A 23,904-nucleotide genomic window follows, 5' to 3' on the forward strand; every position below is an offset into this window, starting at 1 on the left:
TCTTAGGAAGCGTTAATAAAAACATGTTCAGAATGGACGGAGAACAGGGCTACTGTGCTTTGCCAGTCGGACCTCATCTGTAGTATCCTGTTCAGCCCAGTAGGTGTCCAGGGAAGGGTAGATTAGATCATACAAGATCTAGAAGCCATGCCACGTGAGAGCTGAAAGAACTTGGGAACATTCATTTGGAGAACAGCAGGCTGTTCAATTTTAGTGACTAAAATATGAAAGAGTCATTTTGCTGCGTGGCTTATGAGACCAAACTAAGATTAACTACTAGATAAAGGCAAACTTTCATCTCATAGGAGGGAAAGGAAGCTCACGCCGGTTGAATACCCACCATGGTGCTTTACGTTGTTATAATTTTTCAGAAACTGATGGATAGTTGGGGGGTAGGGAGCTCCCAGTGGCTGGAAGTCAGCTGTCCAGCTCAGCACTGCTCATTTAAAGCAGTGGTCACCCCTCATCTGCTTCCCAGGCTTGGGAATGCCTTCCAGGCCCTTCTAGAGCCAGCTTCCTCCTAGGAAGCAGGTTGTCTGGGTGGCAGAAAAGGCCGCTGTGTTTCTGCAACATGGATTTCCAGCACAGCTGCATGGTTTCAAATCCCCCCTGGATCAGTGACTGCGAGTGAGGGGCTGCTTAGTCCCTCTCCCAAGCCAATATTTCCTAGTCTCGTGGGCCCACATTTGTCTAGGATGTGTCTATAGGAAATGCTGAGGTGTGGAGTTCTAGGAGCTCATGAGGGATTGTGTCCGAAAATGGAAATGGTTCAGGAAATAATACTCTGTGTATGCATTTCTTGGCCAGTGCCATTTTCTGTCCACACACCTATAGTTCTAGAATCACCCAATGTGGAAACCCTCCAGCCTAAGGAATTCTTCTGGCCAGCGAACAGTCTATCAGCCATGGTCCTGGCAGGAACCAGAATTCAACTTGGAAGATCCCAGTGAAGAGAGTTTAAAGAAGGGACACAGCAGAGGTGTGGGCAGGGAATTTGAGTTCTGGAATCTGCTACAAAATTGAGAGTCTTTGAAAACAATGTATTGCTTATTTCTTGACCCGCTCCTTCTCCCTTCTCCTCAGCATCCCAGTGCAGTCATTGTGCAGTTCCTGGCACATAATAGGAACTCAATAAATGTTCGTTGAACTTCGCCTTTAAACCAAACGTACCAGGAACCTCAAGTGTACCAGGCACATTCCAGCCTCAAGGCCATGTACTTGCTGTCTCTCTGTCAGCCATGCCACCCCCCTTGGTATGCACAGGGCTTATTTTTTTTTTTTGTCTCATTCAGGTCTTGGTTATAATGCTGCCTTCTCAAGTGAGCTTTGCAACTGCTGCTCCGCAACACTCCCTTTGTCCTCCCCCACCTCGCTTTTTTTATATCACGTAATATCATCCGCTATTTCTATTAATATACTTTAATTATTTGTTATCTGCTTCAGCTCACTAGAATGTGGGCAGAGACTTTATTTTTTTTGTCTGTTTTGTTCATTGCAATAATCCAAGTGCCTAGAACACTGCCTGGCCCAAGAAAGAGGCTCAGTAAATATTTGTTGAATGCATGAATGAATGAGAGAATGAATGAATACTAACTGGATTGATGAGAGCTCAAAGACAGAATTGTGCCAGAGTGACAAGTGGTCCATCTTCCTTGCTTCAACTTGCTAGTCACACTGTTGCCCTTTGGGGTGAAGCTCGCTAAAATGCAAAGAGCTTTTATTTGGCCACAAGAGGGTGGTGTTGATCAGTTTTTCATTTTTCAGGAGCCTTGTTCTGAGACAATTCACCTTCTTTCCACCACTCCCCGCTTGGGCTGAGTCATGTCTGCAGCCAAAGCAAACATACACTGTGTCTCTTCTACCCTGATATTGCTATGCAAGTGAAATTCAGCTAAAACCTGTATCAAGAATGGTCTTGAAAGGAGAAAAAGTCACCAGAAAGCAAGAGCCTGGGGAATGCATAGAAGGAAGGAGCTGCCAAGGAAAGGTGCCCTCACCACTTAGCTTCCGTAACCTATGAAACTACCAGCTGGCCATACAACCTCGTGCTTTGAACCCTAGCCTTCTACCTTCCTTCCCTTTCCACCACCAATTCCCAGTTGGCTGTACCAGCAAAAGAGTGAGCTCTCACTCCACAGGGTCTAGACTCATGGTTCCACTGTCACCCTGCAGATACCCTCGAAAAAAACCTGAACTATCCAAGGAATCATTCCCTCTTTCACTGAGTGCCTACTTTGTGTAGACACTGTGCTGGGGGCCATGCAGAATAAAGAGGTCAGAAGCTCTACAGTCAGACTCACAGTAATGACGCTACAAGGTAGCAATAGGCAGGGCACTAAGGGAATCCCCGGGAAGATACAGGGAACATTCAAGGAGGCCAAGTGTGGCTGTCTCAGGTCAGGAGGGATCAGAGAAATCATTAAGGGAGAGATGACATTTGAATATAGGTTGGTGCAAAATTGTGTTTGGCTATGTCTATCTAAAATGCTTTCCGATTTTACGCACTCCTTTTATATAGCACTTAGATTTTAGCGTAATTTTCTTCTCAATTGACGAGAGGAACCATCTACGTACGTGAGAAAGCCCAGCTTTTCAGGACATCCCACTGCTATATGATACAGCATTGTATAAAATAAAAGAGCTTTAGGAAGGTTAGTGTGTTAGTGAAATATTAGACAGAAGCAAGCTTTATTACTGCCCAGTGGCTCCTCAATTGAATGTCCTTTGTGCACATCCCAGAGTGAGTAGAGAATCGAACAAATTAAGCCAGAATTTTTTTCTCTACTTTTTTCTTTTTTTCTTTCTTTCTTTTTTTTTTTTTGTCAGTATGTAGCAGAGAATAGAAGTCCTGGGGGAGTATATTTTATCTCACTTTAAGTGCAGCTTTTCTTAACATCACAGGGTGGTCCCTAGTGAGGCCCCATGACTCACAGACGAAATTCAGAAACACATGAACTCTGGTCAAATATATTCTTTATTGGAAAGGGATACACTCCAGAGGGAAAGCAAGGGAAGAGGATCAAATGAAGAGGTCAGGCGTGTGAGTAGCAGCTCTGAGTCCAGGCTTCCACATCCTTCCTGGCCCATCCCCCACACAGAGCAAAGCCATGTCCCCTCTCCACTAAGGCACCAGGAGAAGCCCCCAGGTCACCCAAAACTAGTGTGGTAGAACTTCTTCCACCTCGAGGGTGAGGAAGGGTAATAAGATGTCCCTCAGCCTGTGCAAGGTGTCCCTGCTCACCATCAGGGGAAGCACATCCACGAGGAGGTCTGGGTTTATGTACTGCAGGTGGAAAAGCACGTAACCCAGCAGCCTAACGCCGATCATGACCATGAAGACAAGACACTGGAAATGCCTGCAAAGGGACATTCATCATTAGGAAAGAGATCCGGTAGGAGGAGGGGAGCCTCCCACTCATAAATGACTGGCGAATAACTTACTTCAAGCAAAACTGATGGGGAAGTGGGGAACGGAGACACAGAAGGTAAGGATAGGAGACAGGTGATAACGGAAGAAGATTGATGTAGTGGTTAGGAATTGGATCCAGTTCTCTTGACATTTAAGCCCTCCAACCGCATAGATGTTGTGGGGGCAGAGCCCCAGAAAGCAGTTTCCAGGCTCTCAGACTCACATAAACAGGTGCTGGCTCAGGTAGTAAATGGCCAACTGTGATTGCATGGCCATCAGCTGTGGCTAGTTGGCCGTCAGCTGTAACCAGTGAGCCATTGGCCACAATATAACTGCTGTGGCTACGCTAGCAGAGAGAGGAGAGTGGAGGAGAGTGAAAGAGAGTCGTCAGTGGGTTGCAGACAAAACGGACAGCAGGTCGCACGTCCAGTGAACCCAGCCTCCAGTGAGACCGTAGTGGTATGACTCCCCTACCTATGGCTCCGTGGGTGTTCCTTTTTGGCCTCACCATATCCTGCGTTCTTGTATGGGGAGCGGGAGCAGAGACCCCGCAGGCCTCCCTGCACAACAGATGTCCACATAGAAAAGTGAGAGGTGCAAAGAGAAGACTCTCCAGGTACTATACATGGGGGAGGCCTTGTGGGGATGTCAGAAAATGTCCGTGACCATCACACTTGGGAGTCTCACAACCAGTGGCCCTCTTGAGGTCCACAATAGCAAGCACTTCTAGAATTTGAAATAAGACTGGCCAGCTCTGACATTAACACCCAGGGAAAATGATTAGGCTTGGCCTTTTCTAAACATCAAATGCCAAAAGAGACCAACTGAAACTATAAAAGGTGTGTGTGTGTGTGTGTGTGTGTGTGTTTTCTTGTGTGCACCCAAGAAAGTTCCACCCTGAAAACTGGTTTTTTCAGTCTTCAACTATATCAAAATGTCATAAAGTGACTCTTTTCATTAAAGTGCCACATGTAGCATTTTATAGTCAATCTTCTTGTTTCAATTATTTTTTTAAAGGCACAGAGTTTGAGTGATTTTTTTTTTTTCCTAAAATTTTACAGCTTGCAGTAAAAGAACTAAAAAAATTAAGGCACCCTCAACTTTCTTCCCAGCAAAGCGTATAGCAGAGATTATCAGGTTCAGGACTGAAACATAGGAAGGGGCCATACCCGGCATCATAAGGATGGAAAGTGACAGTGAAATACAACCTGCAGCCTTCATCTTGAACTTCCCAGACATAGCCACTTTCTTCAATGACCAAGTCTTGACTAACTGTGGTGTTGAGAAAAAGGAAGGAAGGAAGGGTTGGGAGATATCTGAGGCTGCCTGATATTTTCTGGTTGGTGGATGTGTTTATCCTTATTCCTTTTGCCCTTATCAAGCCATTCACATCTACAGAGTGAATGAGGCCTAAACTATGGGAAAGAAACAAGCACAACAAAAAAAGATTCTACCACTTACCGGTACCAAAAGATTCTCTTCTGTTTCTTGGTGATGGTCCTGTCCTGTGGGAAGCAATAAAAGCCATAGCTGTGCCTGTCCATGTGTTCACACAGCAGTCTGGCAGGGTGGCTAAGAGCTTAGACCCAGTGAGGTACGAATATTTCTCTGTGAGTCCCCAAATCATGCAGTGGACTTTTGAGCGAGTGGGTGCCGGGATCCTGTCTCTGAGACCGAAGAATGGAAACACGAGCCCAGGAGAGGCAGAGTTTTAAGAAGAGGATAGTTTATTGAAAGCAAAGGATCAGAGCTCCCGAGGAGGAGGGGGTCCCGAATAGGGGTGCCCATTGACTGAGTCAAAAGCTCTTACTTTTATACCTTCCCTTGCCTGCTTGGGGAAGCGGAGCTGGCGCCTTCTAATGAAATTCGTTTACCAGGTTTGTTCTGCTTGCCCTGAAGGAATTAGCAAAATAACCCACTCTTATCTATCAGATCTGTTCTGTTTGTCAGGCCAAAAGGAATTTTGTGATTAACTTCAAGTCACTGTTACATTTTGTCCTGGAGCGAAGGAGTGATTTTAAAACCTAGAGTTTTAGGATATGGCTGTCTTTGTTTATTCCACCAGGGACCTCCCTGTCTACCTAGCAACATACTAACTAACCTGTCTCACCAGGAGTCAGGCTGCCTGGGTTTGAATCCTGGCTGTCCCACTGCATAGCTGCCATGGAGTTGGGGACTGTACTGAACCTCATTAGTTCCTAACTCTAGAGTTATTAAAAAAGAGAGTGGGGGGCAGGAGAGGAAAGGGTAGAGGAAAACTCCAATTTGGGATAAGGAAGACGTACCATGTTGTTTCGAATGGTCTCCACCAGAACAGACCCAGGTTTCTCTACTTGGGAGGAGTTGTTTTGGGCTTTCAATCTGGATAAAAAAGATCAGATCTAAGAATTATGTAACGTAATCTGAGGGGCTGATTAAAAGGAGCGTTTATAAGTCATGCACAATTTATGATTATGTCCTGGATACTTGATAATATTCACAGTGCTTAACATTCAAAATTCATAATGGCTCAGCATACAGAGAACCAGAAAAATGTGTTCCAATCTCAAGAGAAAAGAATCAATGAAGAGTAGCCCTGACCTAACCCTGATGTTGAATTAAAACTGCAGAAAGTCTATCTCTCGGTGGCAGTTCAAATCTCAGGTCAGGTCTGATATCCTCAGCTGAGCTACTCACAGACTGCCCTGAGCGGGCATGGTTTAGAGGTCAGCTTGCGATTTGGGCAGTTTAGACACGAAATGTGAGACTCTCCATCTCTGGCTCTTTTTATCCAAGAGCTTTGACTATCCCGAAATCTGTCCTCTATTTTATTAGCTCAGAAAGACGACAGGTTTCCTCCCAGTGTTTTGGCTGCCAAGTTTAGCCTGCCCTCAGGCTGATAGTGACAAAAATGGGGGGATCACCCCCTGCTATTCCCTTCTTCCAAGTGTCAGCTCCCCTCCAGGATCTGCCTGCTTTTATTCACTCTCCAGTGCCTTCGGATTGTTCAGTTCATTTGTTTTGTTGTCCAGCGTTTAGAACAGTTTCCTGCCAGAGGGTCAGACCCAGAAGAGCTTACTCAGTCTTTTCATGGAGATCATCAAACAGGGCAAGAAAGGGAGACGTGTTACAGATTCCAAGAAGGTGTTCTTGTAGAAACTGAAAAATTTATTAAAAATTTATATGGAACTTCAAATGGCCAACAATAGTCAAGATAATCTTAAAGAACAAAAAGTTGCAGAACTTAAGCTACCATATATCAAGACTAATTGTAATTAGTAATTAAAACAGTGTCGTATTGGCACAAGGATAGAGATATAGACTAATGGTATAGAACAAAGTATCCACAAACAGATTCACACCTGACTTATAGGGTCACTTGACTTATAACACAAGGCACCATTGAAAATTCATGGTTTCTTCAATAAATGGTGCTGGGTCAAATGTTTATCCATCCCCCACCTCCCCTGCCAAAACAAATGGATCTTGATCTCTTCCTCACACCACAGAAAAAATAAATTGCAGATGGATATAAGTGTAAAATGTAAAACAATACAATAATTGTAGGGGAAAGCATAGGAGAATAATTTTATGACTCAAAGAAAGCACTAAGCAAAAACGAATTGATAAATTTGATGGATTATACTTCCTTAAAATTAAAAATAATTGTTTTCAATAGATTCCATTAAGAGACTAAAAAATGAGAGGCATAGAGTAGACTGTAATACCTATACATGATAAATGACCTTATCAAAAAATATATATGAGGAACCACAAATCAATAGGAAAAAGACTGACCATCTCCCAAATACAGGCAAAAGACATGTCACAGAAGAGGATATTCAAATTTCCAATAAGCATTTGAAAATAATACATCATCTTTAGCAACGTGTAACAAAATGCATTATTAAAATCAAAATTGGATATCACTATACTCTTGCCAGTATGGTTAAAATTAAAAAGACTAAATATCAAGTAAAAGTGAGGATGTAGAGTAACTAAAACCCGTATACATTTCTCATGGGGGGAGATACTGGTACAGCAACTTTGGAAAATTGTTTGGCTTTATCTAATAAAGCCAAAGATACATAGCGCATGACCCAGTATTCCACTCTTTGGTATATACCCAAGAAAAATGAGTGGATATGTCCAAAAGACATACATAAGAATATTTGTAGCAGTTTTATTTGAATAGCCCCAAAGTGGAAATAACCAAAATGTTCATCAATAGTAAAATAGGTAAATTGTGCCATATTTATACAGTGGAATACTATACAGCCACAAAAAAGACAAAACGTAGCCACATGCAGTAACATAAATGAATCTCAGTGAGAGACTCACAAAAGAGAACATACTGAATTTAGAGAAAGTTCAAGAACAGACAAAATCAATTAAAAAAGTGATATAAGTCAGAATAGTTACCTTTGCAAGAATTAACTGAGAGGAGTGCACAGGGATCCACCTGGGGTACTCAAATTGTTCTACCGTATTTCCCCGAAAATAAGACCTAGCTGGACAATCAGCTCTAAAGCGTCTTTTGGAGCAAAAATTAACATAAGACCCGGTATTATATTAACATTATATTATATTATATTAAGGCTCGGTCTTATATTAATTTTTTCTCCAAAAGATACATTAGAGCTGATTGTCCAGCTAGGTCTTATTTTCGGGGAAACAGGGCATATCTTGATGTGAATCATGTCAACACATGGATGTATATGTATAAAAACTTGCCAAACTATATACTTAAGATTTGTACACTCTATGTATGTTATACAATATGCTACATAATACAATTTAGAAGTATAAACAAACAAAAGGCAGGTGTGCCAATTTCTGAGCCATCGATAAGTCTCTAGATACAGAGCATACATAAAAGGGCATCCCTGAGGCCCCCAGGCAATATGGGAAAGTGGACAGCACAGATGTGCGGAGAAGCATTGCTGAGTCTTCTGACCTCTTTTTTTTTTTGTAATTTGCATTTTTTAAAAATTTATTGGGGTGACAATTGTTACTAAAATTACATAGATTTCAGATGTACAATTCTGTATTACATCATTTATAAATCCCATTGTGTGTTCACCACCCAGAGTCAGTTCTCCTTCCATCACCATATATTTGATCCCCCTTACCCTCGTATCCCACACCCCTCCCCCCTTACCCTTTGGTAACCACTAAACTATTGTCTGTGTCTATGAGTTTCTGTTTCTCATTTGTTTGTCTTGTTCTTTTGTTGTTTTCAGTTTTATATACCACATATCAGTGAAATTATATGGTTCTCTGCTTTTTCTGTCTGACTTATTTCACTTAGCATTATACGCTCAAGATCCATCCATGTTGTCACAAATGTTCCTATATCATCTTTTTTTACCGTCGAATAATATTCCATTGTGTATATATACCACAACTTCTTTATCCATTCATCTATCGAAGGACATTTTGGTAGTTTCCATGTCTTGGCCACCGTAAACAAAGCTGCAATGAACATTGGAGCACACGTGTCTTTATGGATAAATGTTTTCAGATTTTTTGGGTACATACCCAGGAGAGGGATTGCTGGGTCATATGGTAATTCTATTCGTAATTTTTTGAGGAACTTCCACACTGCCTTCATAATGGCTGCACCAGTCTGCATTCCCACCAACAGTGTATGAGGGTTCCTTTTCTCCACAGCCTCTCCAACGCTTGTTACTATTTGTCTTGTTGATGATAGCCATTCTGACTGGGGTGAGGTGATATCTCATTGTGGTTTTGATTTGCATTTCTCTGATGATTAGTGATGTTGAGCATTTTTCATATGTCTATTTGCCATTTGTATGTCCTGTTTGGAGAAATGTCTCTTCAGGTCCTCTGCCCATTTTTCAATTGGGTTGTTTGTTTTTCTGTTGTTGAGTTTCATGAGTTCCTTGTATATTTTGGATATTAGCCCTTATCGGAGGCACTGTTTGCAAAAATCTTCTCCCATTCAGTTGGTTGCCTCTTTATTTTGTCGATGGTTTCTTTTGCTGTGCAGAAGCTTTTAAGTTTCATATAGTCCCATTCGTTTATTTTAGCTTTTACTTCCATTGCCTTTGGAGTCAAATTCATAAAATGCTCTTTGAACCCAAGGTCCATAAGTTTAGTACCTATGTTTTCTTCTATGCAGTTTATTGTGTCAGGTCTTATGCTTAAGTCTTTGATCCATTTTGAATTAATTTTGGTACATGGTGACAAATAGCAGTCCAGTTTCATTCTTTTGCACGTGGCTATCCAATTCTCCCAGCACCATTTATTGAAGAGGTTGTCTTTCCTCCATTGTATGTTTTTAGCTTCTTTGTCAAAAATTATCTGTCCATATTTATGTGGTTTTATTTCTGGGTTCTCAATTCTATTCCATTGGTCTATGTGTCTGTTTTTCTGCCAATATGCTGTTTTGGTTATTTTAGCCCTATAGTACAAGCTAAAGTCAGGAAGTGTGATACCTCCAGTATTGTTCTTTTTTCTTAAGATTGCTTTGGCTATTCGGGGTCTTTTGTGGTTCCAAACAAATCTGATAATTTTTTGTTCTATTTCTTTAAAAAATGCCATTGGGATTTTGATGGGGATTGCATTAAATCTGTATATTGCTTTGGGTAATATAGCCATTTTAACTATGTTGATTCTTCCAATCCATGAGCATGGAATGTCTTTCCATTTCTTTGTGTCTTCTTCAATTTCTTTCAAAAATGTCTTATAGTTTTCAGCATATCGGTCTTTCACATCCTTGGTTCAGTTTATTCCTTGGTATTTTATTCTTTTTCCTGCAATTGCAAAAGGAATTGTTTTTTGTACTTCTTTTTCTGAGATTTCATTGTTAGTATATAGGAAAGCAATGGACTTTTGTACGTTGCTTTTGTAGCCAGCAACTTTACTGTATTCGTTGATTGTTTCTAATAGCTTTTTGGTGGAGTCTTTAGGGTTTTCTATATATAACATCATGTCATCTGCAAAGAGTGATAATTTAACTTCTTCATTCCCAATTTGGATGCCTTATATTTCTTTCTCTTGCCTGATTGCTCTGGCAAGGACTTCCACCACTATGTTGAAAAGCAGAGGTGATAGGGAACAGCCCTGTCTTGTTCCTGAACGTAGAGCAAAGGGCTTCAGTTTTTCACCATTAATTATGAGATTAGCTGAGAGCTTGTCATATATGGCCTTTATTATGTTAAGGTATTTTCCTTCTATACCTATTTTATTAAGTGTTTTAATCATAAATGGATGTTGTATTTTGTCAAATGCTTTTTCTGCATCAATTAATATAATCATATGATTTTTGTCCTTTATTTTGTTTATGTGATGTATCACATTGATGGATTTGCGAATGTTGAACCATCCTTGTACCCCGGGGATGAATCCCACTTGGTCGTGATGAATAATCTTTTTAATGCATTATTGTATTCGATTTGCTAGAATTTTGTTTAGGATTTTCCATCTGTATTCATCAGAGATATTGGTCTGTAGTTTTCTTTTTTTGTGTTGTGCTTACCAGGTTTTGGTATCAGGGTAATGTTGGCCTCATAAAATGAGTTAGGGAGTACTGTCTCTTCTTCAATTTTTGGAAGAGTTTGAGCAGGATTGGTATTAGATCCTCTTTGAAGGTTTGGTAGAATTCACTAGTGAAGCCATCTGGTCCCGGACTTTTGCTTTTGGGAAGGTTTTGGATGACTGATTCAATTTCGTTACTGGTGATCGGTCTGTTTAGATTTTCCAGTTCTTCATGGTTCAGCCTTGGAAGGCTATATGTTTCTAAGAACTTGTCCATTTCTTCTAGGTTATTGAATTTGGTGGCATATAGTCCTTCATAGTATTCTTGGATGATCCTTTGTATTTCTGTGGTGTCCGTGATAACTTCCCCTTTTTCATTTCTGATTTTGTTAATTAGTGTCTTCTCTCTTTTTATCTTAGTGAGTCTAGCCAAGGGTTTGTCAATTTTGTTAATCTTTTCAAAGAACCAGCTCTTTGTCACATTAATTTTTTCTATTGTCTTTTTGTTCTCTATTTCATTTAATTCTGCTCTGATTTTTGTTATTTCCTTTCTTCTGCTGACCTTGGGTTTCACTTGTTCTTCTTTTTCTAGTTCTTTAAGGTGTAACATGAGGTTATTTATTTGGGATTTTTCTTGTTTCTTGAGATAGGCCTGTAATGATATAAATTTCCCTCTTAAAACTGCTTTTGCTGCATCCCAAAAATTTTGGTAGGATGTATTTTCATTGTCATTTGCTTCTATGTATCTTTTGATCTCTCTTCTAATTTCTTCTTTGACCCAGACGTTCTTTAAAAGTATCTTGTTTCATCTCCATGTATTTGTGTTTTTTCCTGCTTTCTTTCTGCAGTTGATATCCAATTTCAAAGCCTTGTGATCAGAGAATATGCTTGGTATGATTTCAATCTTCTTAAATTTGCTGAGGCTGATTTTATGTCCCAATATATGGTCTATCCTTGAGAATGTTCCATGTACACTAGAAAAGAATGTATAGTCTGATGTTTTAGGATGAAGTGCTCTATATATGTCAATTATGTCCATTTCATCTAATGTGTCATTTAGGGCTGCTATTTCGTTATTTATTTTCTGTTTGGATGATCTATCCATAGCTGTCAATGATGTATTTAAGTCCCCTAGTATAATTGTGTTTTGGTCAATTTCTCCCTTTAGTTCTGTTAGTAGTTGCTTGGTATATTTCGGTGCTCCCTGATTGGGGCATAAATATTGATGACTGTTATGTCTTCTTGTTGTATAGTCCCCTTTACCATTATGAAATGTCCATCTTTGTCTCTTGTTATCTTTTTCATCCTGAAGTCTGTTTCATCTGATATCATTATGGCTACACCTGATTTTCTCTGGGTACCATTTGCTTGGAGTGTCAATTTCCACCCTTTCACTTTGAGTCTATGCTTGTCCTTGTAGCTGATATGTGTCTCTTGGAGACAGCATATGGTTGGGTTTAGTTTTTTGATCCAATCTGCTACTCTGTGCCTTTTTGTTTGTGAGTTCAGTCCATTTACATTTAGGGTGATTATTGATATGTGAGGATTTCCTGTCATTCTATCTTTAGTTTTCTGGTAAGGCTGTGTCTCCATTGTTTCTTTGCCTCTTTGTTGTTGACTATTATTTCTGTGTGGTGGTGTTCTATGATGTTTCCCTCTGTTTCTTCTTTTATTACAGTATATATTTCAGTTCTGGATTTTTTTTGAGTGGTTACCCTTAAGTTTATGTAAAAGAAAGTTTGATATTTAGAGTATTCCATTTTCTTCAGCATGCTTACTTTCTCCATTCCCATATTCCAGTTCAGGCCTTTACTCTCCCCCTTTTTTATGTTTTGCTTGCCACAAATTGTCCCTGTTGATGGTGGTCGAATAGCCTCCTTTAGTATTTCTTGTAGTGCAGGTCGTGTATTAGAAAATTCTCTCAGCTTCTGTATGTCTGGAAAGGTCTTTATTCCTCCTTCATATCTAAAGGATATCTTTGCTGGATATATTATTCTTGGCTCATAATTTCTCTCTTTCAATAGTTTGAATATTTGGTTCCACTCCCTCCTGGCTTGTAGAGTTTCTGCTGAAAAATCTGATGATAATCTAATGGGCTTTCCTTTGTAGGTTACTGTCTTCTTTTCCCTGGCTGCCTTGAGGATTCTTTCTTTGTCGTTGATTTTAGACAGCTTCAATACAATGTGCCTTGGAGAAGGCCTGTTGGGATTGAGGTAATTAGGTGTTCTATTTGCTTCTTGGATTCGAGGATCCAGTTCTGTCCACAAGTTTGGGAAGTTCTCATCAACAATTTGTTTGAATATATTCTCTGTTCCCTTCTCTCTTTCTTCTCCTTCTGGTATGCCCATTATTCTTATATTGTTCTTTCTGATGGAGTGAGAAAGTTTTTGTAGAATTTTTTCATTTCTTTTAAGTCTCAAGTCTCTTTCTTCTTCCATCTGTGTAATTTCCAGGTTTCTATCTTCGATGTCACTGATTCTTTCCTCCATCTGGTCAACTCTACTACCTAAGCTGGTTATTTCATTCTTAATTTCTTCTATTGAGTTTTTAATCTCCAGAAATTCTATTTGGTTCTTTTTTAAAATTTCAATCTCTTTCGTAAAATGCTCATGTTGTTCTTTGATTGTGTTTCTGAGTTCATTAAACTGCCTTTCTGTGTTTTCTTGCATCTCGTTGAGTTTTTTCAGAACTGCAATCTTGAATTCTCTGTCATTTAAGTCACATATTTCCATATCTTGAAGTTCCTTTTCTGGAGACTTTTCACTTTCTTTCTGAACTGTTTTGTTGCCTTGGTTATTCATGGCAATTACTGATTTATTATTTCTCTTCCTCGACATCTACAGGAGTGGCTTCTGCAACAGGATAGGAAGAGGTCTTTCTTTTGTTTTTCAGTACTGTTTTATTTTCTCTCCGACTGCAGCCTTTTGTTCTCTCTCACACGGTAGTGCTATGCTTTCTCTGCACTATTCCAGCTTCTCACACAATGGGAGAATTCCCTGGGAGACGGGCTTCTCCTCTGTTAATAGTTCTCCTGGGTCACAGGGCGCAGTGTCCGTGTGGGAATGCGGAGAGCTTTTGAAGTTCCAAAGCACCAGATTCAGAGCCCATATGTTTCAGCAGTTCTGTTTACTCCTTCAGGGATCCGCCCAGATAGGTGGGTTCAGGGGCGGGGTGAGTTGTGAGAGGTGACCCAGAGCAATGGTGGCGTCCACCACCACAGCCAGTCCTGCTTCCATAGCTCCCTCCCCTTTGCCAGAACTAGTTGGGCTGCAAATTTGTGTATGTGGTCCACAGTTCTCAGAACAGCAAATATTCTGTTCTTTTGATCTGACACTGCTACTGTTCCACTTCTAGCACCGGGCACGTGGGGGCGGGGTGAGCTCTGGGAGGGTGGGGAGGGGACGGTAGTCTCAGTGCCGAAGGCTTCCGTTCTCTGCTCGGCAGTGAGGGTTTACACCACCGTTTTCAGCCTTCTTCCCTCAGTCTTTTCTCCGAGGTCTCTGCCGTGAGCGTTGGATTCAGCCATGTTATATGCTGCCCCCTTAGCCCTGTGGGCCATAAGCGGAGCCCTAGCAGTCCGAGTTCTTCCCTCTCCAGCAGCTGCGGTAGTTCTGGGAAGCAGCGAGCTCGGCGCACTGAGCTAGGTCTGCATCCTGTGCCTGCGTGGTTCCGTCTCCTCATTTCTCCCTTCCCTCCTCCTCAGCTCATGCGATTTGCCCACCTTTAGGTGAATTCAGTAGTGGGCCTCTTCGTCTTGCCTGTCTGCTGTGCAGGAAGTCCTTTGTGGAGTTATTGCTGTTCGATTAGTTGTAAATTCCAGGGGAGCTTTACAGAGGGTCACCTCACACCATCATTTTTTGTAATTTCCTGACCTCTTTTTATTAGAATCCTTCCTCTTTGAACCTAGCCTGAGCCAGTTTTTAAGAATAAATCAACTGAGGACACATGAAGAGAACATAAAAAAAGAGACCTTTTAAACCCTGATCGATGAGAAATGCAAGAGAGAAGCCTGAGTGCTGATGATTTTCCCATCTAGATCCTGGAGTGGAGGCTGATTTGCTGGGGGCCAATTTACAGTGACACAAACTGGTCTGAGAAGTACTTTGCCTTTCAAAACCCACCTGGGGACTGTCACTTCAGTCCATCAGGGAGGTCATTTTTCCAAACTTACACTTCTTTTTCAAGAAGCAGCACCTCCTTTTCCTTTTCCATCTGCCTCAGGATTTCCTGGTATTTCTTCCCATGGAAATTTAAAAAAAAAAAAAAATTGTCAGAATCAAGACTTTCCACTTTCTTAGAGAGCATTCCCTAACTCTTTTAAACCGTAGTATATGTCCTCTTGATCATAACAGTATCACCCCCATAGAGTATCACCCCCATAGAGTTATGGGACAAAATGATTGAGAAAAGTACCATATTTTGAGTGTTTAAAAATACCCTATGTGCCTGTACCTGGTACGAAGTAAATCTTTAATAAACAACTGTGTTGTTGTTGCTGTTGTTTAAAAGGCATTTTCGTTTTTGCCCAGGGGCAGATTTTCACCTAATAAGAAACCAAGGAACGCATGGCCTTGGAGAAATTAGGCCACTACTTACTTTCCCCCAGAGGCAGTGTACCTTTATGTAGTGGGCCTGGTCCTCACAGAGCTCATACACAGATTGGTAGTCACTCTCTATCTAGAAAGAAAATAAAAACAAATCTCATGAGTTAAATCAGAACCAATGTTGGCTGTTCCCTGAGACCCTAACTGGTGCATTGGATGTTTGACTGGTTACCTAGCAACGTCTTACTTGAAGGGGAAAGTACCCACATCACAAAGCAGTGATCTCATCATCCTTCAACAGGGTCTAATTTTGAGCAAAGGAAATTCCCCAGGTTGTCATATGCCTCTCAGGTGAAACGTCAGATCTTTCAGGGCACTTAGGTTTGGGATTCAACAATAGTATGTGAGATTTGAGGTAGAGGGTTGTTTAAGAAATAGAGAGACTGGTACTTTTAATATGAGCTTTCTTTCTCTTTACCTGCATGTGAATCAGAAATGTATTTGCCAGAGGTTCTTGCTCTTCCCCCTCCCATGCCTCAAGCTGTTCTGTCCCTAGGACCTTTGGGTCTTCTCCCCTTAATATCCTGGACAGACCCTCAGTAGAGAAGGTACTGTCTCTACCTTGACTAATTCCTTCTCTTGCTTTGCACAGGACTTGGTTGATGTTTGGAGTCTCACCTGTGGAAGACAGTGAGTGAAAGCAGAAAGTTAGTAGCATTCTTTGTGGAAAGCAAATGGGTGATGCTAACCCTCTCTTCAAATCAGCAAAGATCACGATAATAATTTCTATCGCATATCAAGGACACAGTATAACAGTCTGGGGTGGGCACTGTTATAAACCCCATTTTGCAGATGAGGAGACAAAGGTAAGGAGAAGTTAAGTGCACAACTTGTTTCAAAGTCACATCATGGCAGAGCTGACATTTTAGCCTTGGTGGCCTGACTGCCGAGTCAGGGGGCATCACCATCCGCCTCCTTCCAGTTGACTGACCAAAGTTCAGCAGCCTGTTCCTCTCTTATATTCCATAGGGTGCACTCACATACCATCTGAGTCACGGAGCAAAACAAAACCCCTGTGCCTCTTTTTCTGAGATAAACAAGACAGCAGGGATCTGACATGGTGGGATTGGCCAAATTGCCATATTTGCCACATAATCTGCAGAGAGCTTCCCAATAGGGTTTCTGCCCTCTGTTAGACATCCAATTCATTCATTCATTCATTCCACAAATATTTACTAGGCATCTGCTATGTGTCAGGCAGTGGAGAAATAGGAGTGAAAACATAGACAAAAATTCCTGTCCTCATTGGATTTACCTTCCAGTAGAAGAAAAAGATAAATTAAAAAACAAAAACAAAACAAAACAAAAACAACAAACAAGAAACTTCCTTGGTCGTGGGTTGGAAAAGCAGATAAGATGGTTGACACATCCCAGTATAACTGTGGAAGTTAGTGTTCTCTTCCTCCAAGAATATCTGCATTTATGTATCACTTAGACCATAAACTTCTTGAGGGCAGGCCCCAGGGGGCAGGTCCCTTTGTTCTGTTGCCTGATGGACATGAGGTCTCTGGAGCTATTCCATCCACTTTCTCATCATTGCAGTCACCTCTGCCCCCAGTGTGACTAATACTGTTATGGAAACCCTACAGCCATGGGGTAAAGTAGAGGGAACAAAGGACTTCGGCTCACCTACAATAAACACACAGACCTCCCTCGCCTGGGGGAGTCCTTGAAAGCAGTTCCTCCCCAAACCTAGAATTGACACAGTATCTCCCAGAAAATCTCTGGGTTTATTTTTCTACTCACCGTCAATTCTGCCAACATCTGCTTTGGTCTTCCTTTATCAAGGTTCTTAAATCTCCGTGAAATCTGAAATATCCCCCAAATCATAAACTGAAAAAGGCACAGACATGAAAACCTGGGAGAGTGGCAGATGTGGGGGTCTCAGGGCTGCAGAATGATGTTTAATGAATTTAGATCCCAGATAGAAGCTTGAGAGAAAAGTGGTTCCTTCTCCCTATGGAAGCTGGCTGACTTCATGCTTGCTGGACAGACGTCTTGTTCTCACAGTCGGTGGAAACAAGGCCAGCAGACCACAAGGAGGCAGGGAGAAAGAGGAGGGAGGGAAGAGAAAATGGGGGAGAGTGGTTGGACGAGGGAGGGACAAATCTTTCCTCCCTCTATAGTCCTGTGGCTCTCATACTGCCCACCTGTGATTCCCAGAGAACAAATGGTGGTGTTCATCAGAGTTTGTTCTGAGAGATTCAGAAGGCTGCAGTGAGGAGGGAGCACACAGATTTTGCTGGTTGCCCCTTCTCCCATCTGACTGGAGAGTTCAGGAGTTCAGATGACTCGTGGTTCCTAAGCAATGAGCCTCCTTCCAAGAGCAGCCTTATCCTTGGGTCCTTGAAAACCCAGGGCCCACCTTACCTTCTTCTGAAGCTCTACCACATTTCTGCTTAGAATCTCATTACTTCTTTCCTGTGAAAGAAATAGGGAAAGTGGACAAACTGCCCTGCACTGTACCTTCCCCCTGACTGGGCCACTGAATTAAGATCTGGGGATCCATACGGAGGGTCTGGGGACAGAGACCATGTGGAGCGCTACATTCCTAGAGCTGCCATTAAACTGCTGTGATTTCCACAGACACAGAAGCCATGGCCACACAATGATGATCCCCTGGGAAAGAGCGGCAGACTGCAAGCCTTTCTAGGATGCTCCCCTTACCAGCTTTGCTGTTTCTAATTCCAGGTCCTTCAGGGCTTCCTCCTTCTCAGATGGGATACGGTTCCCCTCCTCCGGTTCTTTGGCTCCTCCTAGCGACAGGGCGATCTCTCTTTCCAGACTGAAAAATAGTCACCCAGGTGTGGATCAGTCCTAAGGAAGCAGCTGGGACCCCAGCTTGGGAAGCTACTGCCAAGGTCTCAGGGAGCCAGGGTGACAATGCAGTGGCAATAAAACATCAACCTAATGTGGAGATTTAATGCAAAAATCTATACATAGAGCCTTTTGAGGGCATCACAGTTCACGTTTCAGAATGTCAATAACAAGCCAAGATTCACTGACAAAGAAGTCAACCTTCCTCCCACCTTCTGTGTATCCCCAGGGGCGTTCAAATGAGAAGCCCTTCCCTCACCCACTGCAAAGCCTGACCTTTGAATAGTTCCTTCTTTTTCTTGAATTTTTCTGAAAAGAACCTGATTTGCCCATCGAGTCTCTGCATGTCCTTTTCAAGGTCTGAGTTCAGGTAGTCGAGGTTCTGTTTTGTTGCTTCTAATTCCTATATTTCCATCATCTCCCACCTACAGGAAAATCATCTTCATTACTGAACTTAAGACAGGAAAACAGGAACCCTAAGAAGGTTTTCCCCATAATCTCATTCATTGATCCATCTTTTGTTGTTACTATGCCTAATTGGCACTGCATTGTAATTTTCCATGATAAATGAATTTCTACAGTATTTTGTATGAAGTAAATTCCTAGATTCAAATCACAGTTTAATTATATTATAAATGGAACCCATTAAAACACAAATCTTTTATGAAGCAAGATAAATGTATTTTTATGTGAATAATTATATCCTAACTTTCTTGTTTTGAAAAAATTTATATGCCAAAATTTATAAAGAACTCATAAAACTTAACAACAAAAAAATAAACAATCCAATTTAAAAATGGGCAGAGGACCTGAACAGACATTTCTCCAAGAGGACATAACAGATGACAAATCGATATATGAAAAGATGCTCAATGTCACTAATCATCAGAAAAATGTAAATTAAAACCACAATGAGATATCACCTCACACCTGTCAGAATGGCTATCATCAATAAATCAGCAAATAACAAATGTTGGAGAGGATGTGGAGAAAAGGGAACCTTCGTGGTTGTTGGTGGGATTACAAATTGGTGCCATTATGGAAAAATAGTGTGGAGGTTCCTCAAAAAATTAAAAGTAGAACTACCTTATGACCCAGCAATTCTACTTCTGGGTATTTATCTGAAGAAATCCAAAGCACTAATTCAAGAAGATATATGCACCCCATGTTTACTGCAGCAATATTTACAATAGCCAAGACATGGAAGCAACCCAAGTGCCCATCAATAGATGATTGGATAAAGAAGACATGGTACATATATACAATGAAATATTACTTGGCCATCAAAAAGAATGAAATCTTACCATATATGATAACATAGATGGACCTAGAGAGTATTATGCTAAGTGAAATGAGTCAGACTGAGAAAGACACATACCATATGATTTCACTTATATGTGGAATCTAAAGAACAGAATAAACAAAACAGAAACAGACTCATAGATACAGAGAACAGAGTGATAGCTGCCTGATGGGAGGGGTTTGTGGAGGTGGGTGAAGGGGGTAAAAGGAGTAAGAAGTATAATTGGTAGTTACAAAATAGTCACAGGGATGTGGAGTGCAGCATGGGAAATACTGTCATTAATGTTGTAATAACTGTGTGGTGCCTGGATGGTACTGGACTTATTGGGGGGATCTCTTCATAAATTGCATAGATGTCTGACCAATGTGCTGTACACCTGAAACTAGTATAAAATAATACTGAATGTCAATTTTTAAAAATTTTACGGAGTATGCAGAATCCAAGCTACACCTATAAAGCATTTAAAGATCTGTAAGGGAGAGGATTACTCTAGCCTCCTTTTATTACAGTCTCCTAAGGAGTTGATGTTGAATATTTTTCTACCCAGTCAAATAGGCACATGAACTGGGTGGGGGCAGGGATGAGACGGGATCTTTTCCCCAAATAAGACTGATTGGCTTTTTGAGACATTAGCTGTCTCTGAAAACCCCACCATTATGACGAAGTCCAAAGAACTGAAACCAAAAATCTTTTCTCCCCAGGCTTGAGGAAATGATGTCCCACACAATTATTTCCTTCCTTATTGAATTGCTGTAGACTCTTCCCACAGTAGCTACTCTACTGAACTCTTTCATTGTTTTCATTACTTACACATCATCCAGTGGGTCCTGACAACTTCTTCCATTGTCTATTCCCTAAAATGTCAAACATTTGTTATGGAAACAAAGTCCCTAATGTCCAACACAATAATTGGCCCAGGAAGGAGCTGGCAAAAGGTTTGTCCAGGCAAGAAAGCCAAACAGAAACCCAGGACTCTTAGACCCTGTCACTTTCCAGGATAAGTTGCTATATTTTGCTGAATTTCAGTAAGCCAGATCACATTTTAACTTAAAATCTCATACATGAATCCTACTAAAGTACATAATTCTTTTTGTTTTCACAAATTTTCCCACTTTGGCTACCTTTCTCCTTCTTGGCCTGTATTTACTGAGACCCACGGCAAGTACTAGGGGTACCCAAGCCTGTGTCTTTTGGCAAATACACTGAGACTTTATTTCTAGCCCAGACCTTTAGGGCAACTTAGGGAGAAAAATAATAGAAGAGTCAAAGGGTACCAAAAAGTCAGCTGCCTGATTTTTCTTAGCGCCATCCTACTTTCTAACAAGCTCGAGATGTTACAGGCTAAGTTGATCCTGAAATAGCAGCTGAAATAGCAATGTGGACAGCAGGCTACAATTACTAGAAGGAAGAAACAGACATGAGTCTCTCAAGGATGGCATCTCCTAACCATTGCACCAAAAGTAAAGTTCAGAACCACGACCAATCTAAGAAAAATTGAGTACCAAAGCTTCTCCTTTCCCATTCTCACTGCTCTTCTTTTCTCTTCCCTTTGAAACTTTTTGTTTTAATTCCTTATTCCACCTCCTCTTTTCATAGTTCTCTCTGCATGTTCCTGTTCTTTACTTTCTTTACACACGAGGCATACCAGCCTAGGATGCTGTCCTCTGAGCTCACCTGTCTCTTCCCAACTGAGAGTTCTCCTTTTCCCCCCAAGATTTCCACCTAAATGTCAGAACTTTCAGAAAAGGCATCTCCTTGCTGATTGAGTTCTCCACATATTGCTGGATCTGTCATCTCTAGCTGGGTGGGGCAGCGTGTCATAGTGGGTGGGGGTGGGTGGGGTGGCAACAACTCCTCATCATCCCAGTAGACAGAGTGGGAGCAGAGTTCAGAACATTAGGATAGCTTAATTCTCCTCCTAACCAGCAATTAAGATCTATGGAATAAATCTCTTCTGAAATAGCAGTAAGCTCTATGGAACACAGTTCCTCATTTCCCAGATCCCTAGGCCTAGTCGTAATTGAGATCACTCTAATTTTTCTTCCGTGATCTCTGTGTGGTATGTGTGCAAACATCTGCATACAAATCTAAACCATGCATCCAAGAGGTATGGGGTAGTAAAGTCTGAGAGCTGCCAGGCAGAATCTGAGAGATGTCTTATTTAAGAGCCAAGCAAGCCCTCCTTCTGACTGAGTTAGATTCTTGGGGCTGCAAAACAAGTCCCTTCTCCCCAAACTGGCACTGCCAAGACATTGGGAAAGAAAGGCCTTATATTTCAAGGATGGAGTATGTGGCGGTGGAGCAGGAAGGAGGAAATAGGAGTGTTAGGTCCAGAGACCCAACTCTACTGCCCACTCCTTCAAAATTCCCTCTTTATTTTTTGAGGTCTTAAGTTACTGGGACAGTAGAAGGGATTTTACATATCAGTGTCACTCCACTAAGCAATTCTGGATTCCTCTCTATGTTGAGAAGATGAGGCAGGATACAGAATGGGAGAGAGATCAATGATTGCAAATCTGTCCACTTCTGTCCTTTATACTCAATTCACTGCTCCATGAGTAAGTCTAACCTTTCCCAGGTACATTGTACTCATCTCTAGTCTCCGGGAAGGCCCTATAGGACATACTCTGTCTCTTCATGAAAACGTCTTTGCCACATGGTAATATCTGTCATAATCTTCTCCATTCTTCTCAGTTCAGCTCAAATTCTGCTTCTCCAACCCCTTCCCAGATACCAAGCCCCCAATCCTGGCAGAATTAATCCCTCCAATCTCTGTTCTCCTCTTTCGGTGTTTTATATTGTTTTTAGGAATGTATACACACTGGTCTTCATTCCACAATTAGGGTATGAACCCCTTGAGAGTGTGTGTTTTCGTTAAAGCCCTTTTGATTTTCCTCCCCAGTTGTGCTCCTGGGGCACCATTTACACAGAATTCAATGGGAACAGTGCCCCCTGGAGTTGTTCAAGAGGGAAATGGCCCTGGAATGGAGAGTGAAAGTAGGTCGCATTAGATACAGAAAGCACCTAAGTTTCATTTTATCCTGGCACTTCACAGTTGTGTTATCTTGGGCAAGTTACTTGATCTCTCTGAGCCCAAGTCTTGTGACCTGTGAGATAGGCATTATTTCAACTTTACACAGTTGTGGTGTAGATTAAATAAAATCATATATGTAAAGCTCACAATACAATATATGGCATGCAGAAGTACTAAATTTTCATCCATTATCCAACACATGTTTAATTTTTCTATCTCATAATACCTTTGCACGTGCCTATGCTGAATGTTTTTTAGAATAAATGACTCATTCCACTCCCTTTATCTAGAACAGGTGTTATTCTCCCTTTCCTTCCAGGACACCTGAGAGACTATCATTGGTGCACTCCCATTAGTACACTCTCAGAACAGCACAGTACACACTATAGCAGAATTCTCAAGAGAGGACCATGTTCCCCAGGAGGCTGACGTGTAGTCATCAGGGATGCAACTTGAAAGCCTCTGTTAAATGTCCCAGAGTAGTTGCCTCTGGTTGAGAATCACTGATGAAGAACATATTCTCTCCTTTCCTTAAAGACATTACACAAGTTTACCCTCTCCATGAAATCTTCCAAAATGAATACTTTTTAGGTTATTGCCCCAGGTAGACAATGTACAATTTGAAAGTGACCATTTTTCCTTTTTGGTTTTGACATCAAGAAGAAAAATGCCACATTTGAAGCTCCTAATTTCACTTGTTAATTGTTGGTATAAAGGAAAGCAATTGACTGAATATTAACCTTATATCCTGCTACCTTGCTATTATAAATTGCTTATTAGTTCCAGGAGTTTATTTTTGTTGATTCTCTTGAATTTTCTACATATGTGATGATAACATTTGCAAACAAAGGTAGTTTTATGTCTTCCTTCCCAGTCTGTATAGCTTTCATTTTCTTTTCTTATTGCATTGTCAAGGACTTCCAGTGCAAAGTTGAAAAGGAATGGTGAAAGGGGCTATTGGTGCCTTGCACTGAACTTAGTGGGAAAGTTTCTCGTTCTCAGCATTAAATAGGATGTTTGCTATATTTTTGTAGATAGTCTTTATGAAGTTGAGAAAGTTTCCCTCTATTCCTACTTAGCTTTTTATCAGGAATGGGTGTTGGCTTGCCATTATTATTTATTTTAGTTAGTTTAATAGATTTACAGTAATAGCTCATTATGGTCTTAATTTGCATTTCCCTAATGATTAATGATGTTGAACATTTTTATATTCTCAATTCCTGTCTGTACATTCTCTTTAGTGAAATGTCTCTTC

The 23,904-nt window shown here is 41.1% G+C and overlaps 1 protein-coding gene across 1 annotated transcript; it reads right to left on the reverse strand.

The window, feature by feature from the left end:
• Positions 1 to 3,157: 3,157 nt before the first annotated feature.
• Positions 3,158 to 22,171, reverse strand: LOC109458866 (transmembrane and coiled-coil domain-containing protein 5B). Its single transcript, XM_074326699.1, is given in 13 exon segments — positions 3,158 to 3,356; positions 4,871 to 4,914; positions 5,695 to 5,770; positions 15,063 to 15,127; positions 15,509 to 15,568; positions 16,057 to 16,113; positions 17,242 to 17,304; positions 17,866 to 17,916; positions 18,163 to 18,280; positions 18,589 to 18,643; positions 18,646 to 18,737; positions 20,426 to 20,452; positions 22,164 to 22,171. Coding segments are annotated over 13 exon segments (915 nt in total).
• Positions 22,172 to 23,904: the final 1,733 nt, after the last annotated feature.

Source organism: Rhinolophus sinicus, linkage group LG03, assembly GCF_036562045.2.
Source record: "Rhinolophus sinicus isolate RSC01 linkage group LG03, ASM3656204v1, whole genome shotgun sequence".
Taxonomy (NCBI): Eukaryota; Metazoa; Chordata; class Mammalia; order Chiroptera; family Rhinolophidae; genus Rhinolophus; species Rhinolophus sinicus.